Genomic DNA, 22701 nt, shown 5'->3' with positions numbered 1-22701 from the left:
GAGAGGGCCCTGGAACTTGCAGGCGGACCCGAGGACCGGGAGGTTGTGGATGCAGAGGTCAGGGGCGCACCACCAAGTGAGACCCCCCTCTGACTGCCCCCCTTTCCCACTTCCCCCTTTCACCCTTCTCCCATATTCCCCTTCCCCTTCCCCCTTTTCCCCCTCCCCATATCCCCCGTATTCCCCTCCCCATATCCCCCTTACCCCATATTCCCCTTTCCCCATATCTTCCATATCCCCCTTCCCCATATCCCCTTCCCCAATGTCTCCCTCCCCCATATCCCACCTTCCCCATAATATCCTTCCCCATATCCCACCTTGCCCCATATCCCCCTTCTCCCATATCTCCCATACCCCCTTCCCCATATCTTGCATATCCCCTATAGCCCCCATATCCCCCTCCCCATATCCCCTTCTCCCATATCCCCATCCCCCATATCCCCTTCCCCATATCCCCCATATCCCCTTCCCCCATATCTCCTTCCCCATATCCCCCTTCCCCTTTTTCCCCTTTCCTCCATATCCCCTTCCCCCATATTCCCCCATATCACCCTTCCCCATATCCCCCTCCCCCAATTCCCCCTTACTCCATATCCACCATATCCCCCTTCCCCGATAGCCCCCATATTCCCTTCCCTCATATCCCCATTCCCCCATATTCCACTCCCCATATCCCTCTTGCCCCATATTCCCCTCTCCCCATATCTTCCATATCCCCCTTCCCCCATAGCCCACATATCTCCCTTCCCCATATCCCCTTCCCCATAGCCCCCATTCCCCATATCCCACCTTCCCCATAGCCCCCTTCCCCATATCCCACCTTCCCCATATCTCCCTTCTCCCGTATCTCCCATATCCCCTTCCCCATATCTTGCACATCCCCCATAGCCCCATATCCCCCTTCCCCATATCCCCCATTGCCCCCATATCCCCTTCTCCCATATCCCCTTCCCCGTTTTCCCCCTTCCCCCATATCCCCATATCCCCTTTCCCCATATCCCTGACATTCCCTTCCCCATATCCCCTTCCCCATATCCCCTTTTCCCCTTCCCCATATCCCCCATATCTCCCTTCCCCCATATCCCCCTCCCCCAATTCCCCCTCACCCCAAATCCCCCATATCCCCCTTCTCCCATATCCCCCTCCCCATATCCCCCTTTCCCCTTCCCCATATCCCCCTCCCCAATTCCCCGTCACCCCATATCCCCCTTTCCCCATATGCCCCTTCCCCCATATCCCCTCCCCATATCCCCTTACCCTGTATCCCCCTTCCCCCATATCCCCCATATCCCCTTCCCCATATCCCCTTACCCTGTATCCCCCTTCCCCATATCCCCTTCCCCATATCCCCTTACCCTGTATCCCCTTCCCTATCCCCATATCCCCTTCCCTATATCCCCTTCCCCCAGATCCCCCTTCCCCCATATCCCCTTCCCACATATCCCCCATATCCCCTTCCCCAGATCTCCCTTCCCCCATATCCCCTTCCCCCATATCCCCATATCCCCATTCCCCCATATCCCCCTTCCCCCATATCCCCATCCCCCATTGCCCCTTCCCCATATCCCACCTTCCCCATATCTCCCTTCTCCCATATCTCCCATATCCCCTTCCCCATATCTTGCATAGTCCCATATCCCCTTCTCCATTATCCCCTTCCCCGTTTTCCCCCTTCCCCATATCCCCATATCCCCCTTTCCCCATATCCCCCATATCCCTTCCCCATATCCCCTTCCCCATATCCCCTTTCCCCATATCCCCCATATCTCCCTTCCCCCATATCCCCCTCTCCCAATTCCCCCTCACCCCAAATCTCCCATATCCCCCTTCCCCCATATCCCCCTCCCCCATATCCCCCTTTTCCCCTTCCCCCATATCCCCCTCCCCCAATTCCCCCTCACCCCATATCCTCTTCCCCCATATCCCCATATCCTGCTTCTCCCATATCCTCCTTCCCCATATCCTCTTCCCCCATATCCCCCATATCCCCTTCCCCATACCCCCTATCCCCCATATCCCCCTCCCCAGTTCCCCCTCACCCCATATCCCCCAGATCCCCCATATCCCCTTTCCCCATATCCCCTTCCCCCATATCTCCCATATCCCCTTACCCCATATCCCCCATTCCCCATATCCCCCTTACCCCATATCCCCTTCCCCATATCCCCATCTCCATATCCCCCAAATCCCCCATATCCCCCTCCCCAATTCCCCCTCACCCCATATCCCCAGATCCCCCAAATCTCCCATATCCCCCTCCCCAATTCCCCCTCACCCCATATCCCCATATCCCCCTTTCCCCATATGACCCTTCCCCCATATTCCCTTTCCCATATCCCCTTCCCCCATATCCTCCATATTCCCCATATCCCCCTTCCCCCATATCCCCCTCCCCATATCCCCTTCCCCCATATCCCCCTTTGCCCATATCCCCTTTCCCCATATCCCCTCACCCCATATCTCCCTTCTCCCATATCCCCCATATCCTCCTTATTCCCCATGTCCCCCTTGCCCCCTATCCCCGTCTGTGTGTCTAACCATGCATGCTGTATTGTGTATTGCAGGACCAAGCATCGACCCACCCGTCCCCGCGGATGCCGACTGCCCCCAGGACGATCCAGGGCGGCCACAAGCCAGGGACAGACCTGGAGCACCAGGGAGATGCGCCCCCATCTAATGCGAGTGCGGCGAAGCCGGTGGACCACAGCCAGTGACGAGGGGGCAGGTGCCCATCACAGCTGACCCAGGACACACCTACCCAGGACACTGACGCCCAGGACATTGATGCACAGGACACTGACGCACACGACACCCACACAAAGGGGACGGATGGACAAGAATCACCACTCCAGGGGACCCTGGACTTTGGGTCGGATGAGGAGCATGGCATTATGCCACTGCTATCTCCTACACCCTCCACCATCGCAGAGACACTCACCTCGGTTGGGCACTTTAGTGATGAGGCATCTGGGACACTAACTGGTGCACAACATAGCCGTCCCGGTACAGCAGGTGGAGGCAGGTGCAGCCAAGGGGCCGGGCGGTTGGACGGCAGCCCGGAGCAAGCAACCACCTGCTGCCCAGACGGGTACTGGGTTCCTGGAGTTACCACACCCAACCATAGACCCGATGCAGTCACGGACCAAGGGACGATCGAAGGGGGTGACGGCCGGCTTGTGGCAGCTGCAGATGCAGGTGGAGGAGTCCACCCGTGTGCAGAAGCAGGGAGTGGTGCCAGTCATGCGTGCCACCCAGGCCGAAACCACACGGGTGGCGTCCGCGGTGAAGGCAATGGGGACGACGGTGTCAGACATGGGGAACAGTTTGCAAGGCCTGGGGCGTTCCGTGCGGGCGGCGTCCGTGGCCCAGGACATGGCTGCCCTCTCACCGGAAGCCATGAGCCAGAGCCAACAGCAGGTCGCAGAGGCGCTCAACGCCATGGCCCAGTCTCAGTAGGCCACGGCCCAGTCTTTGCAGGCCGTGGCCCAGTCTCAGCAGGCCAAGGCCCAGTCTCAGCAGGCCACGGCCTAGTCTCAGCAGGCCAAGGCCCAGTCTCAGCAGGCCGTGGCGCAGTCCCAGCAGGCCATGGCCCAGTCTCAGCAGGCCATGGCGCAGCCCCAGCAGGCCATGGCCCAGTCTCTGCAGGCCATGGCGCAGTCCCAGCAGGCCATGGCCCAGTCTCTGCAGGCAGTGGCCCAGTCTCAGCAGGCCATGGCGCAGTCCCAGCAGGCAATGGCCCAGCCTCAGCAGGCCACGGCCCAGTCTCAGCACGCCACGGCCCAGTCGCAGCAGGCCATGGCCCAGTCCCAGCAGGCCATGGCCCAGTCCCAGCAGGCCACGGCCTAGTCTCAGCAGGCCAAGGCCCAGTCTCAGCAGGCCACGGCCCAGTCTCAGCAGGCCAGGGCCCAGTCACAGCAGGCCAAGGCCCAGTCTCAGCAGGCCATGGCCCAGTCTCAGCAGGCCATGGCCCAGTCTCAGCAGGACATGGCCCAGTCTCAGCAGGCCATGGCCCAGTCTCAGCAGGCCATGGCCCAGTCTCTGCAGGCCATGGCCCAGTCTCAGCAGGCTATGGCTGAAAGCATTGCGCCATTGCCCAGGTGATGGCCGGCGTCGCCCTGACACAGACAGGGATGGCCAACTCCCTGACCTCCATGGCTGCAAACTTGCAGACCCTTGTTGATACCAGGGCCAGCCTCCAGGACTGTCAGCGCTAGGTTTTGGGGGGGAACGTCGGATGCTTGGTGGGTTCGCATCCCCGACCCATGTTGAGGCCCGGGGGCCATTGAGCACCCCGAGGGAGGAGGAGATGCTGAGGCCCATTCTGGGTCCCCCTGTAGGGGAGGACCCGGAACACTGTGACACCTCGGACTCCTCCCCTTCTGTCCCAGGTGCCTGTGATCCCGTCGGCAGGACTTCGGCCCATCCGGCCCGGAGAATTGGGGCGGCCCCGGGGCCTGTTGCATCACGCTGGTCCACGACATTCTCCGAGGCGCGCGGCACGATTCACGTCGACAGGATTTTTGGGGGGGCCGGAGAATATCGCGGGGTGGCCGGGCTGGATTTACGCATCCCCCCGGCAATTCTCTGACCCACCGGGGGGTCCGAGAATCCCGCCCATGTATCCTTGATTAACAAAGGGGTGAAAGGTTATTGGGTGTAGGCGGGAATGTGTAGTTGATGTTACACTCAGATCAGCCATGATATTATTGAGTCGGCTCAAAATGGTCAAGTGGCCCACACCTGCTCCTAATTCGTATGTTCGTTTGAGTGAGGCTGTGTGTGATTGAGAATTCCTCCTTATCACAAAAAACTCCTCCAGCTCGACAACCTTTCAAAATCTCTGCACTCCTCCAATTGTAGATATCGGGGCATGCCTGATTTTAATTGGCCCTGAGTTTTCACTGTCTGGGCACTGAGCTCTGTAATTCCATCACCCCCCCCCCCCCCCCCCCCCCGCCCCATGCCCTACGCCACCCCCCTCCCTGCACCCCTCTCGTCCTCTCTCCCTCTCCTTTAAGATGCTCCTTAAAAGCTACCTCTTTGACAACACTTTTGTTCTCCCGATCTTGATATCTTCCTACTTGGCTCAGTGTCAAATTTTGTCCATTAACCTTCTTGAGAAGCACTGTGAGACGTTTTAATGTGGTAAGGGCGATATGAAAGTCCAAGTTGTTGTGCAGTCAGAGAAAGGGCAGGTGTGAGAGTGGAGGGGGGGGGAACTGAGTGTGATTGTTGATGGATAAAGCGGCAGCTCATCCTGCCCCAGTTGGAAGTGATCTTTCCAGGGTGATGTACAATGTGTTTCCATAATGATTAGTGCCTCCCTGTGTTTAGCAGCAGATCGGAACTTCAGGGACTGTCAGACCTTGTTAATGTCCTGCTGTTACGATGCTGCCCATTCAATAGTGAGCAACTGATGGGTAAGTTTGAACATTTGGTGGGATTGATGGGGTGGGGATGGAAAAAGATGACCTCCGAATCGCGGGGCGGGGAGACTAAACGATCTCACTGCTTGACCCAAATCTAAAATCAACAAATGTCTTCAAGAATCAAACCCGAATCATCTTCGCTGACTGACTGGCTGGCATTTCTTTGAGATCGGGGTGTCGCTGATATAGTTGATTGCAAGGCCACCTCAGAGGGGAGTTAAGAGTCCTTTATGTTTGCGTGGGACTCGAGTCACGCACGGCCAGGTAAGGTCAATCGGTGAACTTGCTGAGTGAATACAACAATCTTCTCGGCTTCTCGGCCATTTGGACTGAGTCCAACTTTGAATTTAAATAATTCAAATTTTCAAACCGTTCACGGTGCGATTTGGACTTACGTTCTAGGGTATTAGTCCAGGTTTCTAGATTAGTATTGCAGTAACATAACCACCGAACAGCCCAACCCCTCACCAGTGATAGCTTCGTTTTCCAATTCCGTGCGTTTCTCTATATTGTTTTCTAAATTTGGCCCATCTAGTTTCTCAATGGGAGCTAAAGGTGTGTTTTTCACAATTCTCTCTCTCTTCCCTGTGCCCCTGTTGCTGGGAGATGCAGATTCCTTGCTGGGGTAAAGTACAGACCCCAACCGACCTGGGGTTAACCGAGCACCGACAGTTGACAGGATGTTAGGGAGGGGGGGGGGGGGGGGGGGGGGGGGGGATGAGCATCAAAGGCTCTCGTGGCACAATCCTTGCCCAGAATCCAACAGCAACCATGCATGGCAACTGGGAGGAAGAGCTTTCTTTTCCTTGTTCCTCATTGGCCCATTACAGAGATCCATTACAGCTCTTGAGTTTAAAAAGGTTAATCAACATTCACAGGCCATGATGTGGAGATGCCGGCGTTGGACTGGGGTGAGCACAGTAAGTACAACACCAGGTTAAATTCCAACAGGTTTGTTTCAAACACGAGCTTTCGGAGCACAGCTCCTTCCTCAGATTAATGGAGAGGTCACAGGATTTGATGGGCCCGATATGAAGTCACTATTCCCTGTGGTGGTGGAATCCAGAATAAGGGACTTAATTTTAAGATTGGAGACAGGCTGTTTTACAGTTAAATGAGCAAACGCTGCTTCAAGCAATGAAGTTCAGAAAATCTGGAATTCCTCTCCAAAAAGCCTCAGTTGCTGGAGGCTCAATAGAAGCAAAATATGGATTTGTTCATGTTGTGACCAAAGATCAGGACACCGCACGTAGCCAGACAGACACGATACAACAAGGTTTATTCTGCTACTCCACAATACAATAACTCTCTCTCTCCCCACTCCTCTCAGGGTCCTCCTTCCCGACCTACTCCCAAGCCGGAGTTTATATCCTGCGGGCATTCTTCCAATTGGGAGGAAGCTCCGCCCCTAATTACCTGGGGAGTTTGTATTCCAAGGTGTAGGAGAGGAACCTGATACAATGTAGGTTCCGACCCCTTAGAGGGGCAGCAGGGTAGCATGGTGGTTAGCATAAATGCTTCACAGCTCCAGGGTCCCAGGTTCGATTCCCGGCTGGGTCACTGTCTGTGTGGAGTCTGCACGTCCTCCCCCTGTTTGCGTGGGTTTCCTCCGGGTGCTCCGGTTTCCTCCCACAGTCCAAAGATGTGCGGGTTAGGTGGATTGGCCATGCTAAATTGCCCGTAGTGTCCTAATAAAAGTAAGGTTAAGGGGGGGGGGGGTTGTTGGGTTACGGGTATAGGGTGGATATGTGGGTTTGAGTGGGGTGATCATGGCTCGGCACAACATTGAGGGCCGAAGGGCCTGTTCTGTGCTGTACTGTTCTATGAGGGATTGTAACACCGAGAGATATTCAGAATCATGAGGGGTCTGGATAGAATATATAGGGGGACGCTGTCCCATTGGTGGAAGGATTGAGAACCAGACGACAGCAATTTAATGCAATTGGCAAAAGAAGCAATGGGGCGGGGGGGGGGGACTTTTTCAAACAGGGAGTGATCTGGAACACACTGTCTGAGAGTGTGGTGGAGACAGTGGAACACACTGTCTGAGAGTGTGGTGGAGACAGTGGAATACTGTCTGAGAGTGTGGTGGAGACAGTGGAACACACTGTCTGAGAGTGTGGTGGAGACAGTGGAACACACTGTCTGAGAGTGTGGTGGAGACAGTGGAATACTGTCTGAGAGTGTGGTGGAGACAGTGGAACACACTGTCTGAGAGTGTGGCGGGGACAGTGGAACACTGTCTGAGAGTGTGGTGGGGACAGTGGAACACTGTCTGAGAGTGTGGTGGAGACAGTGGAACACACTGTCTGAGAGTGTGGTGGAGACAGTGGAACACTGTCTGAGAGTGTGGTGGAGACAGTGGAACACACTGTCTGAGAGTGTGGTGGAGACAGTGGAACACACTGTCTGAGAGTGTGGTGGAGACAGTGGGACACACTGTCTGAGAGTGTGGTGGGGACAGTGGAACACTGTCCGAGTGTGGTGGAGACAGATCCACATAGCGAGCGATCTGGAACGTACTGCCTGAGTCTGGTGGAGGTCGGATCAATCCAGGCTTTCAAAAGGAAATTGGATTGTTTTCGGAAAAGGAAGAATGTGTGGGGTTATGGGGAGAAGGCGGGGGAATGACACTCTGTGCATTGTTCGTTCAGAGGGTCGACACAGTTGTAACGAAAAGGGTTTCCTTTACTCCACAACAGGCTGTGGGTGTCTCTCTCCCACAGGTGCCAAAACCACGACCCGGAAGTGTCGCACTGGGACAGCTTCTCAAGAGAGAGGGGGCATGTCTCACTGTTTATACCTAACCAGTGAGGTTGTCCTTATGCCACACCAGTTACCCTGACTGCCACCTACACCTGTGTGAGTCTCTCTCCTGTGATGGAGAAATGTCACCTGGAAGTGCCTCACTAGTGTAACTTCACAACAGAGAGAGAGAAAGAGGGACCACTGTTTATTCCTGACCAGTAGCCTCTCTTGAGTGAGCGTGTTCGAAGCACTCAGATTCCCTTTTCCGGTCCTTGACTATGGGATTATGTCCTGGCAATTATTGTGACTTGACCAGAGCGGACAGTGAAAGGAAGGTGAGAACCACAATGATGGTAGTTTTAAAATAATTGATTTATTCAAGAGAAATTAAGTCTTCTGCAACTGAGATTAGCGTCCACACACACACCGATTATGAAATACTATGTGTAAAACAAGAGGCTAAACGGCACATCGAAAATTCTTACAGTTTATACAGATTTACTTTAGCGACGCAAACACACATACATTCACTCACCCACCCCAATCCTCAACTAGCTATACTAATTGGGAGTTTTCTGTGAGCTGGAGGAATATACTCACCGCTCCAGGGACAGGATAGCTAAAAAAACGTTGACACAGATTTCTTTAGATCTTCTTTTAAACTGGCTAGTCCTCGCGGCTGTTACTCCTTCAGCTCTCGTGGTCTATTTTCAGCCAGGCGAAGCGTGTGTCAGGCAAGAGAGTAGAGTTTCTTTCAGGAGAGTAGAGTTCTTGCAGGGGAGCAGAGTTCTTGCAGGAGGGCAGAGTTCCTCAGACATGACTTTTTAAGGGCAGAACCCTGAATGGGTGAAACACTGACCCTCCCACAGGGTCAGTTCCAGGACAAAGGAAGCCTTTCTGATTGTTGACAGAATGGAAGTGATCAAGTTCCCCAATCACAAGGTGTCATAATGTCATTTGATTTTAATCAGTGCCCTTACAAAAAGCTTGCAATGTCTCTGCTTTCTGCTGGTATCTTGACAATGGTCACTGGAGACAACTTTAATCGTTATCTCATTAAGGTATTGTGCTTCCATCTGGCCAGGACAATAAATGATTTGCATTTCAACTGCCCCTGGTCTCTTGACAATGGCCGCTGGAGATAACTTGTTATCCCATTAAGGTATTGTGAGTCTTTCTGGCTGCAAGTGATTTGCATTTCAACTGCCCCTGGTCTCTGAATGAGATTGGGCTGTTTCATGCCTGTTTGTCTTGATTCTGTTGTCTGCCTGATCTGCCCGTTTAAAATGGAATGTCCTGTTCCAACATGTCCAGTTCATTTTGGTCCTTTGATGAGTTTGCTACAACTTACACAGTCATTACGGGCCGAGTGGTCTCTTTCTGTGCTGTAACAATTTTGTACATCTGAGCAGAGATACAGACGGAAATCTCCCGGCCATTCCTGGCGGCAGTATCTTCCAGTCCCACCCATGGCAGTGGCACTGAAGGAACAGCGACATATTTCCAAGTCAGGATGGTGTGACCGGAGGGCATTCGACATAAGAATTCCCAGGGGCTGGGGAAAGTTTTACACTCAGCAGTGTTGTTGCCAGCGACCAGAAAATAATTCCTTTGGGATATTAGGAATTCAATTAAATCTTTGACAGTGAAGGACACTCTTTGATCCAGTGTGCCTGTGGCATATTGCTAAAGCTGTCCCTTTCTCTCACACCACTTCCAATTTTTATTCCTCACCTATTGACACAGCGTTTGATAAAGTTTCCCGTGGTAGGCTGATGGAGAAAGTGAAGTCTCATGGGGTCCAGGGTGTGTACGAGCTAGATGGATAAAGAACTGGCTGGGCAACAGGAGACAGAGAGTAGTAGTAGTGGAAGGGAGTGTCTCAAAATGGAGAAAGGTGACTAGTGGTGTTCCACAGGGATCCGTGCTCGGACCACTGCTGTTTGTGATATACATAAATGACCTGGAGGAAGGTATAGGTGGTCTGATTAGCAAGTTTGCAGATGATACTAAGATTGGTGGAGTTGCAGATAGCGAGGAGGGCTGTCAGAGAATACAGCAAAATATAGATAGATTGTAGAGTTGGGCACAGAAATGGCAGATGGAGTTCAATACAGGGAAATGCGAGGTGATGCATTTTGGAAGATCTAATTCAAGAGCGGACTATATGGTCAATGGAAGAGTCCTGAGGAAAATTGATGTATAGAGAGATCTGGGAGTTCAGGTCTATTGTACCCTGAAGGTGGCAACGCAGGTCGATAGAGTGGTCAAGAAGGCATACAGCATGCTTGCCTTCATCGGACGGGGTATTGAGTACAAGAGTCGGCAGGTCATGTTACAGTTGTATAGGACTTTGGTTAGGCCACATTTGGAATACTGTGCGCCACATTACCAGAAGGATGTGGATGCTTGAGGGAGGGTGCAGAGGAGGTTCACCAGGATGTTGCCTGGTATGGAGGGTACTAGCTATGAAGAAAGGTTGAGTAGATTAGGATTGTTTTCGTTGGAAAGACGGAGGTTGAGGGGGAACCTGATTGATGTCTACAAAATTATGAGAGGTATGGACAGGGTGGATAGCAGCAAGCATTTTCCAAGTGTGCGGGTGTCAATTACAAGGGGTCACGATTTCAAGGTGAGAGGGGGAAAGTTTAAGGGAGATGTACGTGGAAGGTTTTTTACGCAGAGGGTGGTGGGTGCCTGGAACGCTTTGCCAGCGGAGGTGGTAGAGGCGGGCACGATAGCACCATTTAAAATACATCTGGACAGATATATGAACGGGCGGGGAACAGAGGGAAGTAGATCCTTGGAAAATAGGCGACAGGTTTAGATAAAGAATCTGAATCGGCACAGGCTGGGAGGGCCGAAAGGGCCTGTTCCTATGCTGTAATTTTCTTTGTTCTTCTTTGTATTTGAGAACCTGCCACTGCTTCTCCTGGTGTCCACATGCTAATAATTCTCTCGAATTGGATTCATAAGTTCTCCTCGTTTTGGTGGAATCCATGTCCTTAGTTACCAAATTGTGAGGGAGAGATTCTCCCTCCTTGTCTCATCAGAACACCATCGTTATGATATTTTACAGAAATGGGAAACGCTTTCTAACAGCACCATGGGGCGGAACTGCTCTCTTCAGCAAAGCTGCACCAAACACATTGACTGTGAAGTTGGGCTTGTGCAGAAACAGGCCACAGTGAATTGGAAGCCGGCTCAACCTGTGACCCCCCGGAGTTGACTTAATTTGCCCTCTGCAACAGCCTAGCAAACCACTCAGTTGTGACAAGCGGTTCAAGAAGGGCAGCACTGGTGGCGCAGTGGTTAGCACTGCTGTCTCACGGCGCCGAGGTCCCAGGGTTCGATCCCGGCTCTGGGTCACTGTCCGTGTGGAGTTTGCACATTCTCCCCGTGTTTGCGTGGGTTTCGCCCCCACAACCCAAAAGATGTGCAGGCTAGGTGGATTGGCCACGCTAAATTTCCCCTTAATTGTAAAAAATTAATCGGGTACTCTAAATTTATTGAAGAAAAGAAGAAAAAAAATGCGGTTCAAGGAAGTGGGAGCGGCACTTCCTCCGGGGGGATTAGAGATGGACAATATATTTTTTATATGTTCATGGGATGTGGGCGTTGCTGGCTCGACCAATATTTGTTGCCCATCCCTAATTGCCCTTGAGAAGGTGGTGGTGAGTCGCTTTCTTGAACCGCTGCAGCCCATTTGCTGTGAGAAATAGAGTTCCAATATTTTGACCCAGCGACAGTGAAGGAACGGAGATATGTTTCCAAGTCAGGATGGCGACTAGCAGGGGACCTTCCAGATGGTGGGGGTTTCCATGAATCTGCTGCTCCTGTCCTTCCAGCTGGCAGAGGTCGGACATGCCAGCGATACCCAGACCCTGTGAATAAACAAACAAAATCAGCTGTTTAACCCAAGCAAGGCCCCCACACCGTGACCATTATGTCGTCATTACTTTTATTGAGAACCTTTTTTATTTCTCCATTATTTTTTTTTCAAGTGCGTGGGATTCGAGCGACCTGAAATGGGGAAGAGGGCAGAAACAAGGAATGAAGGAGACGGCACCGAACCGCAGGCATCGCCCAATCCGAGGCCGAACACTTGCTGCTTTTGCTGGTGTTGTTGCTGCAGCTGCTCATGGTAGGTCACCCCAACTCACACACTGAGCTGCATTTTCACTTCAAATCCTGGCCTTAGGCTGCACTGCACCTCGGCCTACTGGCAGCATCAACCGCCACATGGTGCCGGCCTCCAAGGTAAGTGAACCACCCCCCGTCGTGTTGGCAGTCCGGAGGGTAACTGCCCTGAACAGGATTTTTTTTTTTTTTAAGAAACATTTTATTGAGGTATTTTTGGTTTTACAACAACAACAAAATAAACAATGTACATGAGACATTCAACCTAGTGCAAATGTCTGCTTCCTCCCTTACAGGTCCCACCTTAATTAACCCCCCGCCTTCTGATGACAATTAATTTTCTGCAAAGAAGTCGACGAACGGTTGCCACCTCCGGGCGAACCCTAACAGTGACCCTCTCAAGGCGAATTTGATTTTCTCCAAACAGAGAAAGCTAGCCATGTCCGATAGCCAGGTCTCCGACTTCGGGGGCTTTGAGTCCCTCCAAGCTAATAGTATCCATCTCCGGGCTACCAGGGAAGCAAAGGCCAGAACGTCTGCCTCTTTCTCCTCCTGGATTCCCGGGTCTTCCGACACCCCGAAAATCGCCACCTCTGGATTCAGCGCCACCCTTGTTTTTAACACCGTGGACATGACATCTGCAAACCCCTGCCAAATTCCCCTGAGCTTTGGGCATGTCCAAAACATGTGGACATGGTTTGCTGCCCACCCCCCCCCCCCCCCCCCCCCCCCCCCCGCCCCCCCACCGCACCTATCTTCTACCCCAAAGAACCTGCTCATCCGGGCCCACTGTCATGTGAACCCAGTGAACGACCTTAAAGTGTATCAGGCTGAGCCTGGCACATGTTGTGGATACATTGACTCTACTCAACGCGTCTGCCCAGAGACCATCCTCTATCTCTTCTCCCAGATCCTCCTCCCACTTGCGCTTCACCTCCTCAGGCTGCGTCTCCTCTGACCCCATGAGTTCCTTATAGATGTCAGAGACCTTCTCTTCTCCCACCCACACTCTGGAAACTACCCTATCCTGTATCCCCCTTGGTGGTAGGAGGGGGAAGGTTGAGACCTGCCTCTGTAGGAAGTCCCGCACCTGCAGGTACCAAAATTTATTTCCCCTCGCCAATCCAAATTTCTCCTCCAGCTCCCTCAAGCTAGGAAAGCGCCCCTCTATAAACATATATCCAATCCTCTCAATCCCTGCCCTCTGTCATCTCCGAAACCCCCGTCCATCCTTCCTGGGGCAAACCGGTGATTATTACAAATTGGAGACCAGACCGATGCTCCCTCTGCTCCCACATGTTTCCTCCATTGCCCCCAGACCCACGGGGCCACCAGCACCACGGGACTGGTGGAGTACCGTGCCGGCGGGAACGGCAGAGGCCCGCAACACCCCCAAGCTGGTGACCGTACATGAAGCTGCCTCAATAGGCTCCCATGCCAACCCTCCCCCCACCACTCACTTCCTGATCATAGCTATGTTCGCCGCCCAATAATAGTTACTGAAGTTTGGCAGCGCCAGCCCGCCCTCTCCCCGTCTCCGCTCAAGCGTCCCCATTTTTACTCGCGGGGTCTTGCCCGCCCATACAAAGCCAGTGATCACCTTGTTAACCCGTTTTAAAAAAGGACCGCGGAATAAAGATGTGGAGACACTGGAACACAAACAGGAATCTCGGGAGGACCGTCATCTTCATCGTCTGGACCCTACCAACTAGTGACAACGGGAGCCCGTCCCACCTTCGGAAATCATCCTTCATTTGCTCTACTAATCGGGCCAGATCCTGAACAGGATTTTTAATGCACCTAATTGACTGCGCCTCATGGAGGTGGCCAGCCCTGCTGGCCCCCAAACCTGTCCTCCACGGCATGGCCGGTGCTGGTCACGAGGAAACAGGCACACTGGGGATTTTTAATCGCCACCCACCTCCATTCCTGACTTCAGTACGACCCACATATTCTGGCAATTGTAGCTAGGCTGGCACACCCATTACTGAACGACAAGCATTTACCTTCATGGTGGAATTAAGTAGGGGTGGGAGAATGCTCGTATAGACATAAACACTGGCTTCAACCTGTTTCTGTCCTACACACTCTCTGCAATCTCGTGTACTGTCCCTTCCATTCTCTCTAGCACAGACAGGGGGCCCATTGTGACAGACTTCAATAACTAAGTCATACGTGGTTTTGGACAGTACTTATATTGACCAACATGCCCCACCAATTAGCCATTTTGCCTTCACAACCAATTTCAAAGTTGCCACTCTATCCTCCAATAAAACCAACTTTTTCCCAGTTTGAATTGTGGGTGATACATTCATCCACAATGTGTCCATTTTTAGCAGGTCAGGTTAGTCTCTGGCAGAAATATGTCCAGAAAGCTAATTGAAAATTTAGGGCAGCACGGTAGCACAGTGGTTAGCATAGTTGCTTCACAGCTCCACGGTCCCAGGTTCGATTCCCGGCTGAGTCACTGCCTGACTGCACGTTCTCCCTGTGTCTGCGTGGGTTTCCTCCGGGTGCTCCGGTTTCCTCCCACAGTCCAAAGATGTGCGGGTTAGGTGGATTGGCCATGATAAATTGCCCTTAGTGTCCAATAAAGGTTAAATGGGGGTTACTGGGTTACGGGGATCAGGTGGGCTTGAGTAGGGTGCTCTTTATAAGGGCGGGTGCAGACTCGATCGGCCGAATGCCTCCTCCTGCAATGTAAATTCTATGAATTCTATTAAGGAAAGTCCGACAGGACTCAGCAAAACAAGGAAACTGATCCCTGTCCTGTCATAGCATCGAAACAGTTCTTATCAAAGTCACAAATGACATTGTAAGTGACTGTGCATGTGGTAACCTTTCCCGCCTCATCCTCCTTGACCTGTTGGCCACACACTCTACCATCATCCAGGTGGCTGGGAGTGCTCTCAAATGCTTCCATTCTTATCTATCTAATTGCGGCCAGAGTATCATTTACAATGGTAACGGAGGTTGAGGGGGGACCTCATTGAGGTCTACACAATCATGAGAGTTATAGACAGGTTGGATAGCAAGAAGCTTTTTCCCAGAGTGGGGGACTCAATTACTAGGGGTCACGAGTTCAAGGTGAGAGGGGAAAAGTTTATGGGAGACATGCGTGGAATGTTCTTTACGCAGAGGGTGGTGGGAGCCAGGAACGCATTGGAATAGATTTGTTTATTGTCACGTGTACCGAGGTACAGTGAAAAGTATTTTTCTGCAAGCAGCTCAACAGATCATTCAGTACATGGGAAGAAAAGGGAATTAAACAAAATTCAAGAAAATACATGAGAATACATAATAGGGCAACACAAGATATACAATATAAAGAGAGAGGTTAGTAATAATGTTAGCTTTAGAATTAATTTTTAAAAGGTTAGAACGAGTATACATTAAGTTAAAAGTGGATCTGTTGGGTAGAGCTTGCAGAGAGTCGCCTCGCTCCAGCGCCATCTTGCTGGCGGAGGTGGTAGAGGCGGGCACAATAATGTAATTTAAGATGTATCTGGACAGATACATGAATGGGCAGGGAGCAGAGGGATACAGATCCTTAGAAAATAGGCGACAGTTTTAGATAGAGGATCTGGATTGGCGCAGGCTTGGAGGGCCGAAGGGCCTGTTCCTGTGCTGTAATTTTTCTTTGTTCTTTGATATTTCTTTGTTCCTGCTCTTGCACTGATAACTCTGATGCACCCCATCCCCCACCCTGGCCCTCTCCTATTTACCATCTACCTGCTGCCCCTTAGCAACATTATCTGAAGGCACAGTATTAATTTCCACACATGCGGTGATGGCACCTCATCGCCACCTCTCGCATCTCCTCCACTGTTGCCATCCGGTGCGAGATGAACAGAAATATCCGCCAATTAAACATTGGGAAGGCCGAAGCCATTGTTTTTCAGCCGCCACTCCAAGCTCCGTTCCCTAAGTACGGACGCCATCCCTTTCCCTGACGAAGCCAATCTGCCATATTTCACACCAAGGTGAGTCTCTGACCTTATATTTGTGCCATTGCTGAGACCACCCATTTACATCCCTGTAATATCACCCGATTATGCCTCATCTTTGCTGAAACCTTCGTTCCAATCCACTCCCGGCTGGTCTCCCTCATTCTCCATAAACCTGAGGTCATCCAAAACTCTGTTGCCTGTGTATTAACTCGCACTGAATCCTGTGTATTAACTCGCACTGAATCCTGTGTATTAACTCGCACTGAATCCTGTGTATTAACTCGCACTGAATCCTGTGTATTAACTCGCACTGAATCCTGTGTATTAACTCGCACTGAATCCTGTGTATTAACTCGCACTGAATCCTGTGTATTAAGTTGCACTGAATCCTGTGTATTAACTCGCACTGAATCCTGTGTATTAACTCGCACTGAATCCTGTGTATTAACTCGCACTGAATCCTGTGTATTAACTCGCACTGAATCCTGTGTATTAACTCGCACTGAATCCTGTGTATTAACTCGCACTGAATCCTGTGTATTAACTTGCACTGAATCCTGTGTATTAACTCGCACTGAATCCTGTTCCCCTATCTCACAACCCCCCTCGCCCCCCATTCAACTTATTGATTTTATAATTCTCTTTCTTGTTTTCAAATACCCACCCACACCATGGCCTCACCTCGCCCTATCTCTATAATCTCCTCCAGCCCCAAAACCCTCAGACATCTCTGAGCTCCTCTATCTTTGGCCTCTTGTACGTTATAATCGCTCCATCATTGGTGGCCCTGCCTTCAGTTCCTTGGGTACAAGCTTTGGAGTTCCCTCCCTAAACCTCTCCACATTGCTCAACTCCCGTAAGGCGCCTCTTAAAACCTGCCTGTTGACCTGACCTAATACCTCCTCCTACAACTCGGCATTCTACTTTGCTTTATAATGCTGCTGTGAAGCAGCTTCGGGCTGTTTCATTATGTCAAAGGTACTATACAAATATAAGTTGTTGTTGTTGATTGAACTGTTCCAATGGGTGTTGATCTGAGTAAAGAAGTAAATGAAACACTGAACCCAAAAGTTGTCTGATGGGAATTTCCTAAAGTCAAAGATCCCTCTTTGCTTTGACTGATGGGTGCTTACTGCAACCGAGGTAAATTGAGGGATAGTGGATGGGTCACAGCAGGACAGATATTGCAGGAAGATTGAACAGACTGAAGGTATTGAGGAACATCACAAGCCTGGGATATGTGTCCAGTGAGGTTTCAATGCACGGTAGCACAGTGGTTAGCATTGTTGCTTCACAGCTCCAGGATCCCAGGTTCGATTCCCGGCTTAAGTCACTGTCTGTGCGACGTTCTCCCTGTGTTTACGTGGGTTTCCTCCCTAGTTTCCTCCCACAAAGCCCCGAAAGACGTGCTGTTAGGTAATTTGGACATTCTGAATTCTCCCTCTGTGTACCGGAATGTGGGGACTAGGGGCTTTTCACAGTAACTTCATTGCAGTGTTAATGTAAGCATACTTGTGACAATAAAAAGGTGATGAAATGAAAATCGCTTATTGTCACAAGTAGGCTTCAATGAAGTTACTGCGAAAAGGCCCTAGTCACCACATTCTGGCGCCTGTTCGGGGAGGCTGGTACGGGAATTGAACCGTGTTGCTGGCCTGCCTTGGTCTGCTTTCAAAGCCAGCGATTTAGCCTTGTGCTAAACCAGCTCCTGATGATGATATGGCTGCCTTCAAATGTTCTGCTGTCAGTCCCTCTCCCCATACTCCAGTGTCATTGATAATTGGCTCCCTCCTCACACATTGCTGATATAATTGGTCTCCTCCCCACATACTAATAAATATCTTCCACTCCCGTTGTCACGGAACCTTGTGGAAATTCGCCTCAAAACCTGGAGGGCGACGAGGATCGCACGCAAACAAGCCAACTTTCAAAATCCTCTTCAAAACCCACCTCAATAGTTCAGCTAGTGATCAGCAGAGAGCTTCTCCCCCTTTCCTTCCTTCCTATATAAAGTTTTCTGGGACCTTTGTTTTCTGTATTGAGATTATTTGTAAATGTAGATGGTTGTTCCTGATTTGTGGCCACTCATCAGTCCCCAACTCCACTCACCCTCCACGTTGTCCCGCACAATAGTGAAGATCAACAGCGGCTGGCGGACAAAAGCGGGAAAGATTATTCTTTTTTTTTAAATTCCTTTTTAAATAAATGTAGAGTACCCAATTATTTTTTTTCCAATTAAGGAGCATTTTAGTGTGGCCAACCCATCTAACCTGCACATCTTTGGGTTGTGGGGGTGAGACCCACGCAAACACGGGGAGAATGTGCAAACTCCACATGGAAAGTGACCCGGGGCCGGGATCAAACCCGGGTCCTCAGCGCCGTGAGGCAGCAGTGCTAACCACTGCGCCGCCGTGCCGCCCTAGGTAAATCTAATAAATACGTTGTCCTGTGTTTCGATGTCTTCTTTGCCTTGATGAAGTGATGTGTCTTTTCTCTTTCCAGTCTCTCTGCCAGGAAGGAAGAGAGAGAGGAGACGGCGGGAAGGCCTACGGAAGAAACTAAAATGGAAACCACTGTGGAGACCATTGAATCTACAGAAGAGAGGTCAGTTGAATGTGTTCCTTTGTTTTTCTGTCACAGTGATCAAAGCTTTAGCCTCACAGCAGCCTGCAGCTGAACCCAAGGGATAGACTTGGTTACTGTCCATCCAACCAATTATTAATTGTCCACAGGCCTAATTAACTTACTCTTAACCCGTTTTAACCCGTTCACATAAAATCCCATGTGCACAATATTAACGAGTTGTTGGCCTGCCATTCTTGCTGGCTTTTCCTTAATTAACCCACATTTGCTCAAGTGAATATTAATCTTGTCCCAAATGATCGTTCTCTCGAAGCTTCCACACCACTGAGGTTAAAGTGACTGTGACCTGTAGTCACTAGGCTTACCTTTACGCTACTCTTTGAACATGAGAACAGAGAGAATGGGAGCAGGAGGAGGCCATTTCGTCCTTTGAGTCCACTCTGCCATTCAATGAGATCATGGCTGACCTTTAACTTCAACATCATTTCCTGCACTATCCCCGTGTCCCTTGTTTTTAATATATAGAAACCTATTGATCTCTGTATGGAACAGACTGGACAACTGAGTCCCATAGCCCTCTGGGATGGAGAATTCCACATATTCACCACACTCTTGAGTGAAGAGACTCCTCGGGCGAAATTCTCCGACCCCACGCAGGGTCGGAGAATCGGCCGGCAGCGGCGTTATTCCCGCTCCCGCAGGGTTTTTTATTCTCTGACCGGCCAAAAACCGGCGCTGTGCAAATCCCGCCGGCAGCCTCTGAAAACAGCTGGCGCCGGCGGGATTTCATTATATTTTTGTTTCAACAAATCTCCGGCCCGGATGGGCCGAAGTCCCGCCGACGTGGCCACGGGTCATGTCGGCGAAAAACAGAGTAGCTTATAAAACAGCGTCACCATTGATGATGGTTGACGCCGTTCAGTGTCTGATTGCGGGGGGGGGGGGGGAGGGGTGTGGGGGGGGTGGGGGGGGGGAGTGCGGGGGGGGGGGAGTTGCGGGGGGGGGAGTGCGCGGGGGGGGCGAGCGCACGGGGGGGGGGCGAGTGCGTGGGGGGGGGGGTGCGGGGGGGTTGCGGCGTTGAGAGGGGGGGTAGGGTTGGTGAGGGGGGGGTTGGGGTGGTGAGGGGGGTAGGGGGCGTTGGAGGGGGTAGGGGTGGTGGGGGGGGTTTGGGGGCAGCGGCGTGCAGAGAGGGGGGTGGCGACGGATGGCCGGGGCCAACGCACCGTCGGTCCCCCTCTGCACGCCGCTGCCCCCTACCCCAACCACCAACCCTCACCACCCCCACCCCCCTCTCAACGCCGCAACCCCCCACCCTCTCAACGCAGGGTTCCCCCCTCAACGCAGGGTCCCCCCCCCCAACGCAGGGTTCCCCCCCCCCTCAACGCAGGGTCCCCTCCCCTCAACGCAGGGTTCCCCCCCCTCAACGCAGGGTCCCCCCCCCCTCAACGCAGGGTTCCCCCCCCCTCACCTCCGGTACACACACACACCCCCCTCTCAACGCCGGTACCCACAACCCCTCCCCCTCCCTCTGAAGGCCGGTACCCCCCCCCCTCCCTCTGAAGGCCGGTTCCTCCCCCTCCCTCTGAAGGCCGGTACCCACACACCCCCCTCCCTCTGAAAGCCGGTACCCACACGCCCACCCTCTCTCCTCCTCCCCCCTCCTTCCTCCTTCCCCCCTCCTTCCTCCTCCCCCCCCCCTCCTTCCTCCTCCCCCCCTTCCTTCCTCCTCCCCCCCTTCCTTCCTCCGTTAGTGGGGGGGGGGGTGCGGCGTTAGTGGGGGGGGGGGCGTTAGTGGGGGGGGTGCAGCGTTGAGAGAGAGGGGGGCGGCGTTGGAGGGGGGTAGGGGTGGTGAGGGGGTAGGGGTCGTGAGGGGGTAGGGGTGGTGAGGGGGTAGGGGTGGTGAGGGGGGAGTTGCGGTAGGGGCAGCGGCGTACAGAGGGGGCGACGGTGCGTTGGTCCCCGGCCATCCGTCGCCCCCCCCTCTGCACGCCGCTGCCCCCTACCTCAACCCCCCCTCACCACCCCTACCCCCTCCAACGCCGCCCCCCCTCTCTCAACGCCGGTACCCCCCCCCCCCTCCTCTCAACGCAGGTACCCCCCCCCTCCTCTCCTCTCAACTCAACGCCGCAACCCCCTCCCCCCCTCTCAACTCAACGCCGTAACCCCCCTCTCCTCTCCTCTCCTCTCCACGCCACAATCCCTCCCTCCCTCCCTCCCCTCTCTCCCTCCCTCCCCTCTCTCCCTCCCTCCCTCCCCTCTCTCCCCCTCCCTCTCTCCCCCTCCCTCCCTCCCTCTCTCCCCCTCCCTCCCTCCCTCTCTCCCCCTCCCTCCCTCTCTCTCTCTCTCCCCCTCCCTCCCTCCCTCCCTCTCTCTCTCTCCCTCCCTCCCTCCCTCTCTCTCTCTCTCCCCCTCCCTCCCTCCCTCCTCTCTCTCTCTCTCTCCCCCTCCCTCCCTCCCTCTCTCTCTCTCTCTCCCCCTCCCTCCCTCCCTCTCTCTCTCCCTCCCCTCTCTCCGGCTCTCCCCCTCCCTCCCTCTCTCTCCCCTCCCTCTCTCCGGCTCTCCCCCTCCCTCCCTCCCTCTCCCCCTCTCAACTCCGCAACCCCCCCCCCCCAACAAACGGCGGGTCTTTCTCCCCCCCCCAACAAACGCCGGGTCTTTCTTCTCCCCCCCCCCCAACAAACGCCGGGTCTTTCTCTCCCCCCCCCCCCCCCCCAATGCCGGGGTCGCTCTTCTTCCCCCCCCCCAATGCCGGGCCGCTCTTCTTCCCCCCCCCCCCCCAATGCCGGGTCGCTCTTCTTTCCCCCCCCCCCCCCAATGCCGGGTCGCTCTTCTTCCCCCCCCCCCCAATGCCGGGTCGCTCTTCTTTCCCCCCCCTCCAATGCCGGGTCGCTCTTCTTCCCCCACCCCCCTGGGTCTCTCTCTCTCCCCACCACACAAACGCCGGGACTCGCCACTTCCGCAGCTGGTGAAACTGACGCCTATCGCGTCAGTCAGCTGCTGGCCCTTCCGGGAACGGAGATTGCCAGCTTAAAAGAAGGCCCGGACGCCGGAGTCATGCGCACCGATTTTTCCCGCCGGAAATGGGCGTCACGTCGGTCCGCGGAGAATTTCGCCCCTCCTATTCTAAGTCCTCAATGGCCCACCCTTTATTCTGAGACTGTGTTCCCTGGTTGTAGACACCCCAGCCAGTGTTCAAGGATGCAAGATTTGCAATTCTCCAGTACTCTGGCACTGAATTGCCACTGTCACCATCTCCACCCCCGGACCCCCCCCCCCCCCCCCCCCCCGACCCCCCCGACCCCCCCCCCCCCCCCCCCGACCCCCCCAGCCCCATCCAACCCCTGCCCTGAGTCTGAGGAAGACAGAAGATTTATGACCAGTCCCTCCACAATTTCCACTTTCACTTCCTTCTGCATCCTTGGATTCATCTCATCTGGTCCCGGTGTCTTCTCACCTTTAAGTACAGACAGCCTAACAATATCTCCTCCTCATCAATTTTAAACTCTCCCACGTGTTTGCATTACCTCCTCTTTTACCACGACATGTGCAGCATCTTCTTCCTTGGTAAAGTATTTATTTAGTAACTCCGCCATGCTCTCTGCTTCTATATCTAAATCCCCTTTTTGTTTCCTAATTGTCCCCAGTCCTTTTATCACCGTTTTACTATTTATTAGCCAATAGAAGACTTTTGGATTCTTTTTTATGTTAGCTGCCAGCCTCTTCTCCTGCTCTCTCTTTGCTTCTCTTGATTTCTTACTCACTTCCCCTCTGAACCTTCTGTATTCTGCCTGATTCTGGGTTGTATAATCACTGGACACCTGTCATAAGCACACTTCTTCTTCTCCATCCTG

The 22701-nt window shown here is 53.0% G+C and overlaps 1 protein-coding gene across 2 annotated transcripts in view; it reads left to right on the top strand.

Moving 5' to 3' along the window:
• Positions 1–22701, top strand: part of LOC119976478 (regulator of G-protein signaling 17-like) — a 145350-nt gene that overhangs the window by 73080 nt on the left and 49569 nt on the right. For both annotated transcript variants that reach the window (XM_038817019.1, XM_038817028.1), the window contains exons 3-4: positions 12182–12321; positions 18770–18871. In XM_038817019.1, the coding sequence (XP_038672947.1) occupies positions 12182–12321; positions 18770–18871 (242 nt within the window). The remainder of the gene's footprint in view (positions 1–12181; positions 12322–18769; positions 18872–22701) is intronic.

Source organism: Scyliorhinus canicula, chromosome 1, assembly GCF_902713615.1.
Source record: "Scyliorhinus canicula chromosome 1, sScyCan1.1, whole genome shotgun sequence".
NCBI classification, from domain to species: Eukaryota; Metazoa; Chordata; class Chondrichthyes; order Carcharhiniformes; family Scyliorhinidae; genus Scyliorhinus; species Scyliorhinus canicula.
The sequence above is the reverse complement of the archived record's forward strand: the minus strand, read 5'-3'. Positions and strand labels throughout refer to the sequence as shown.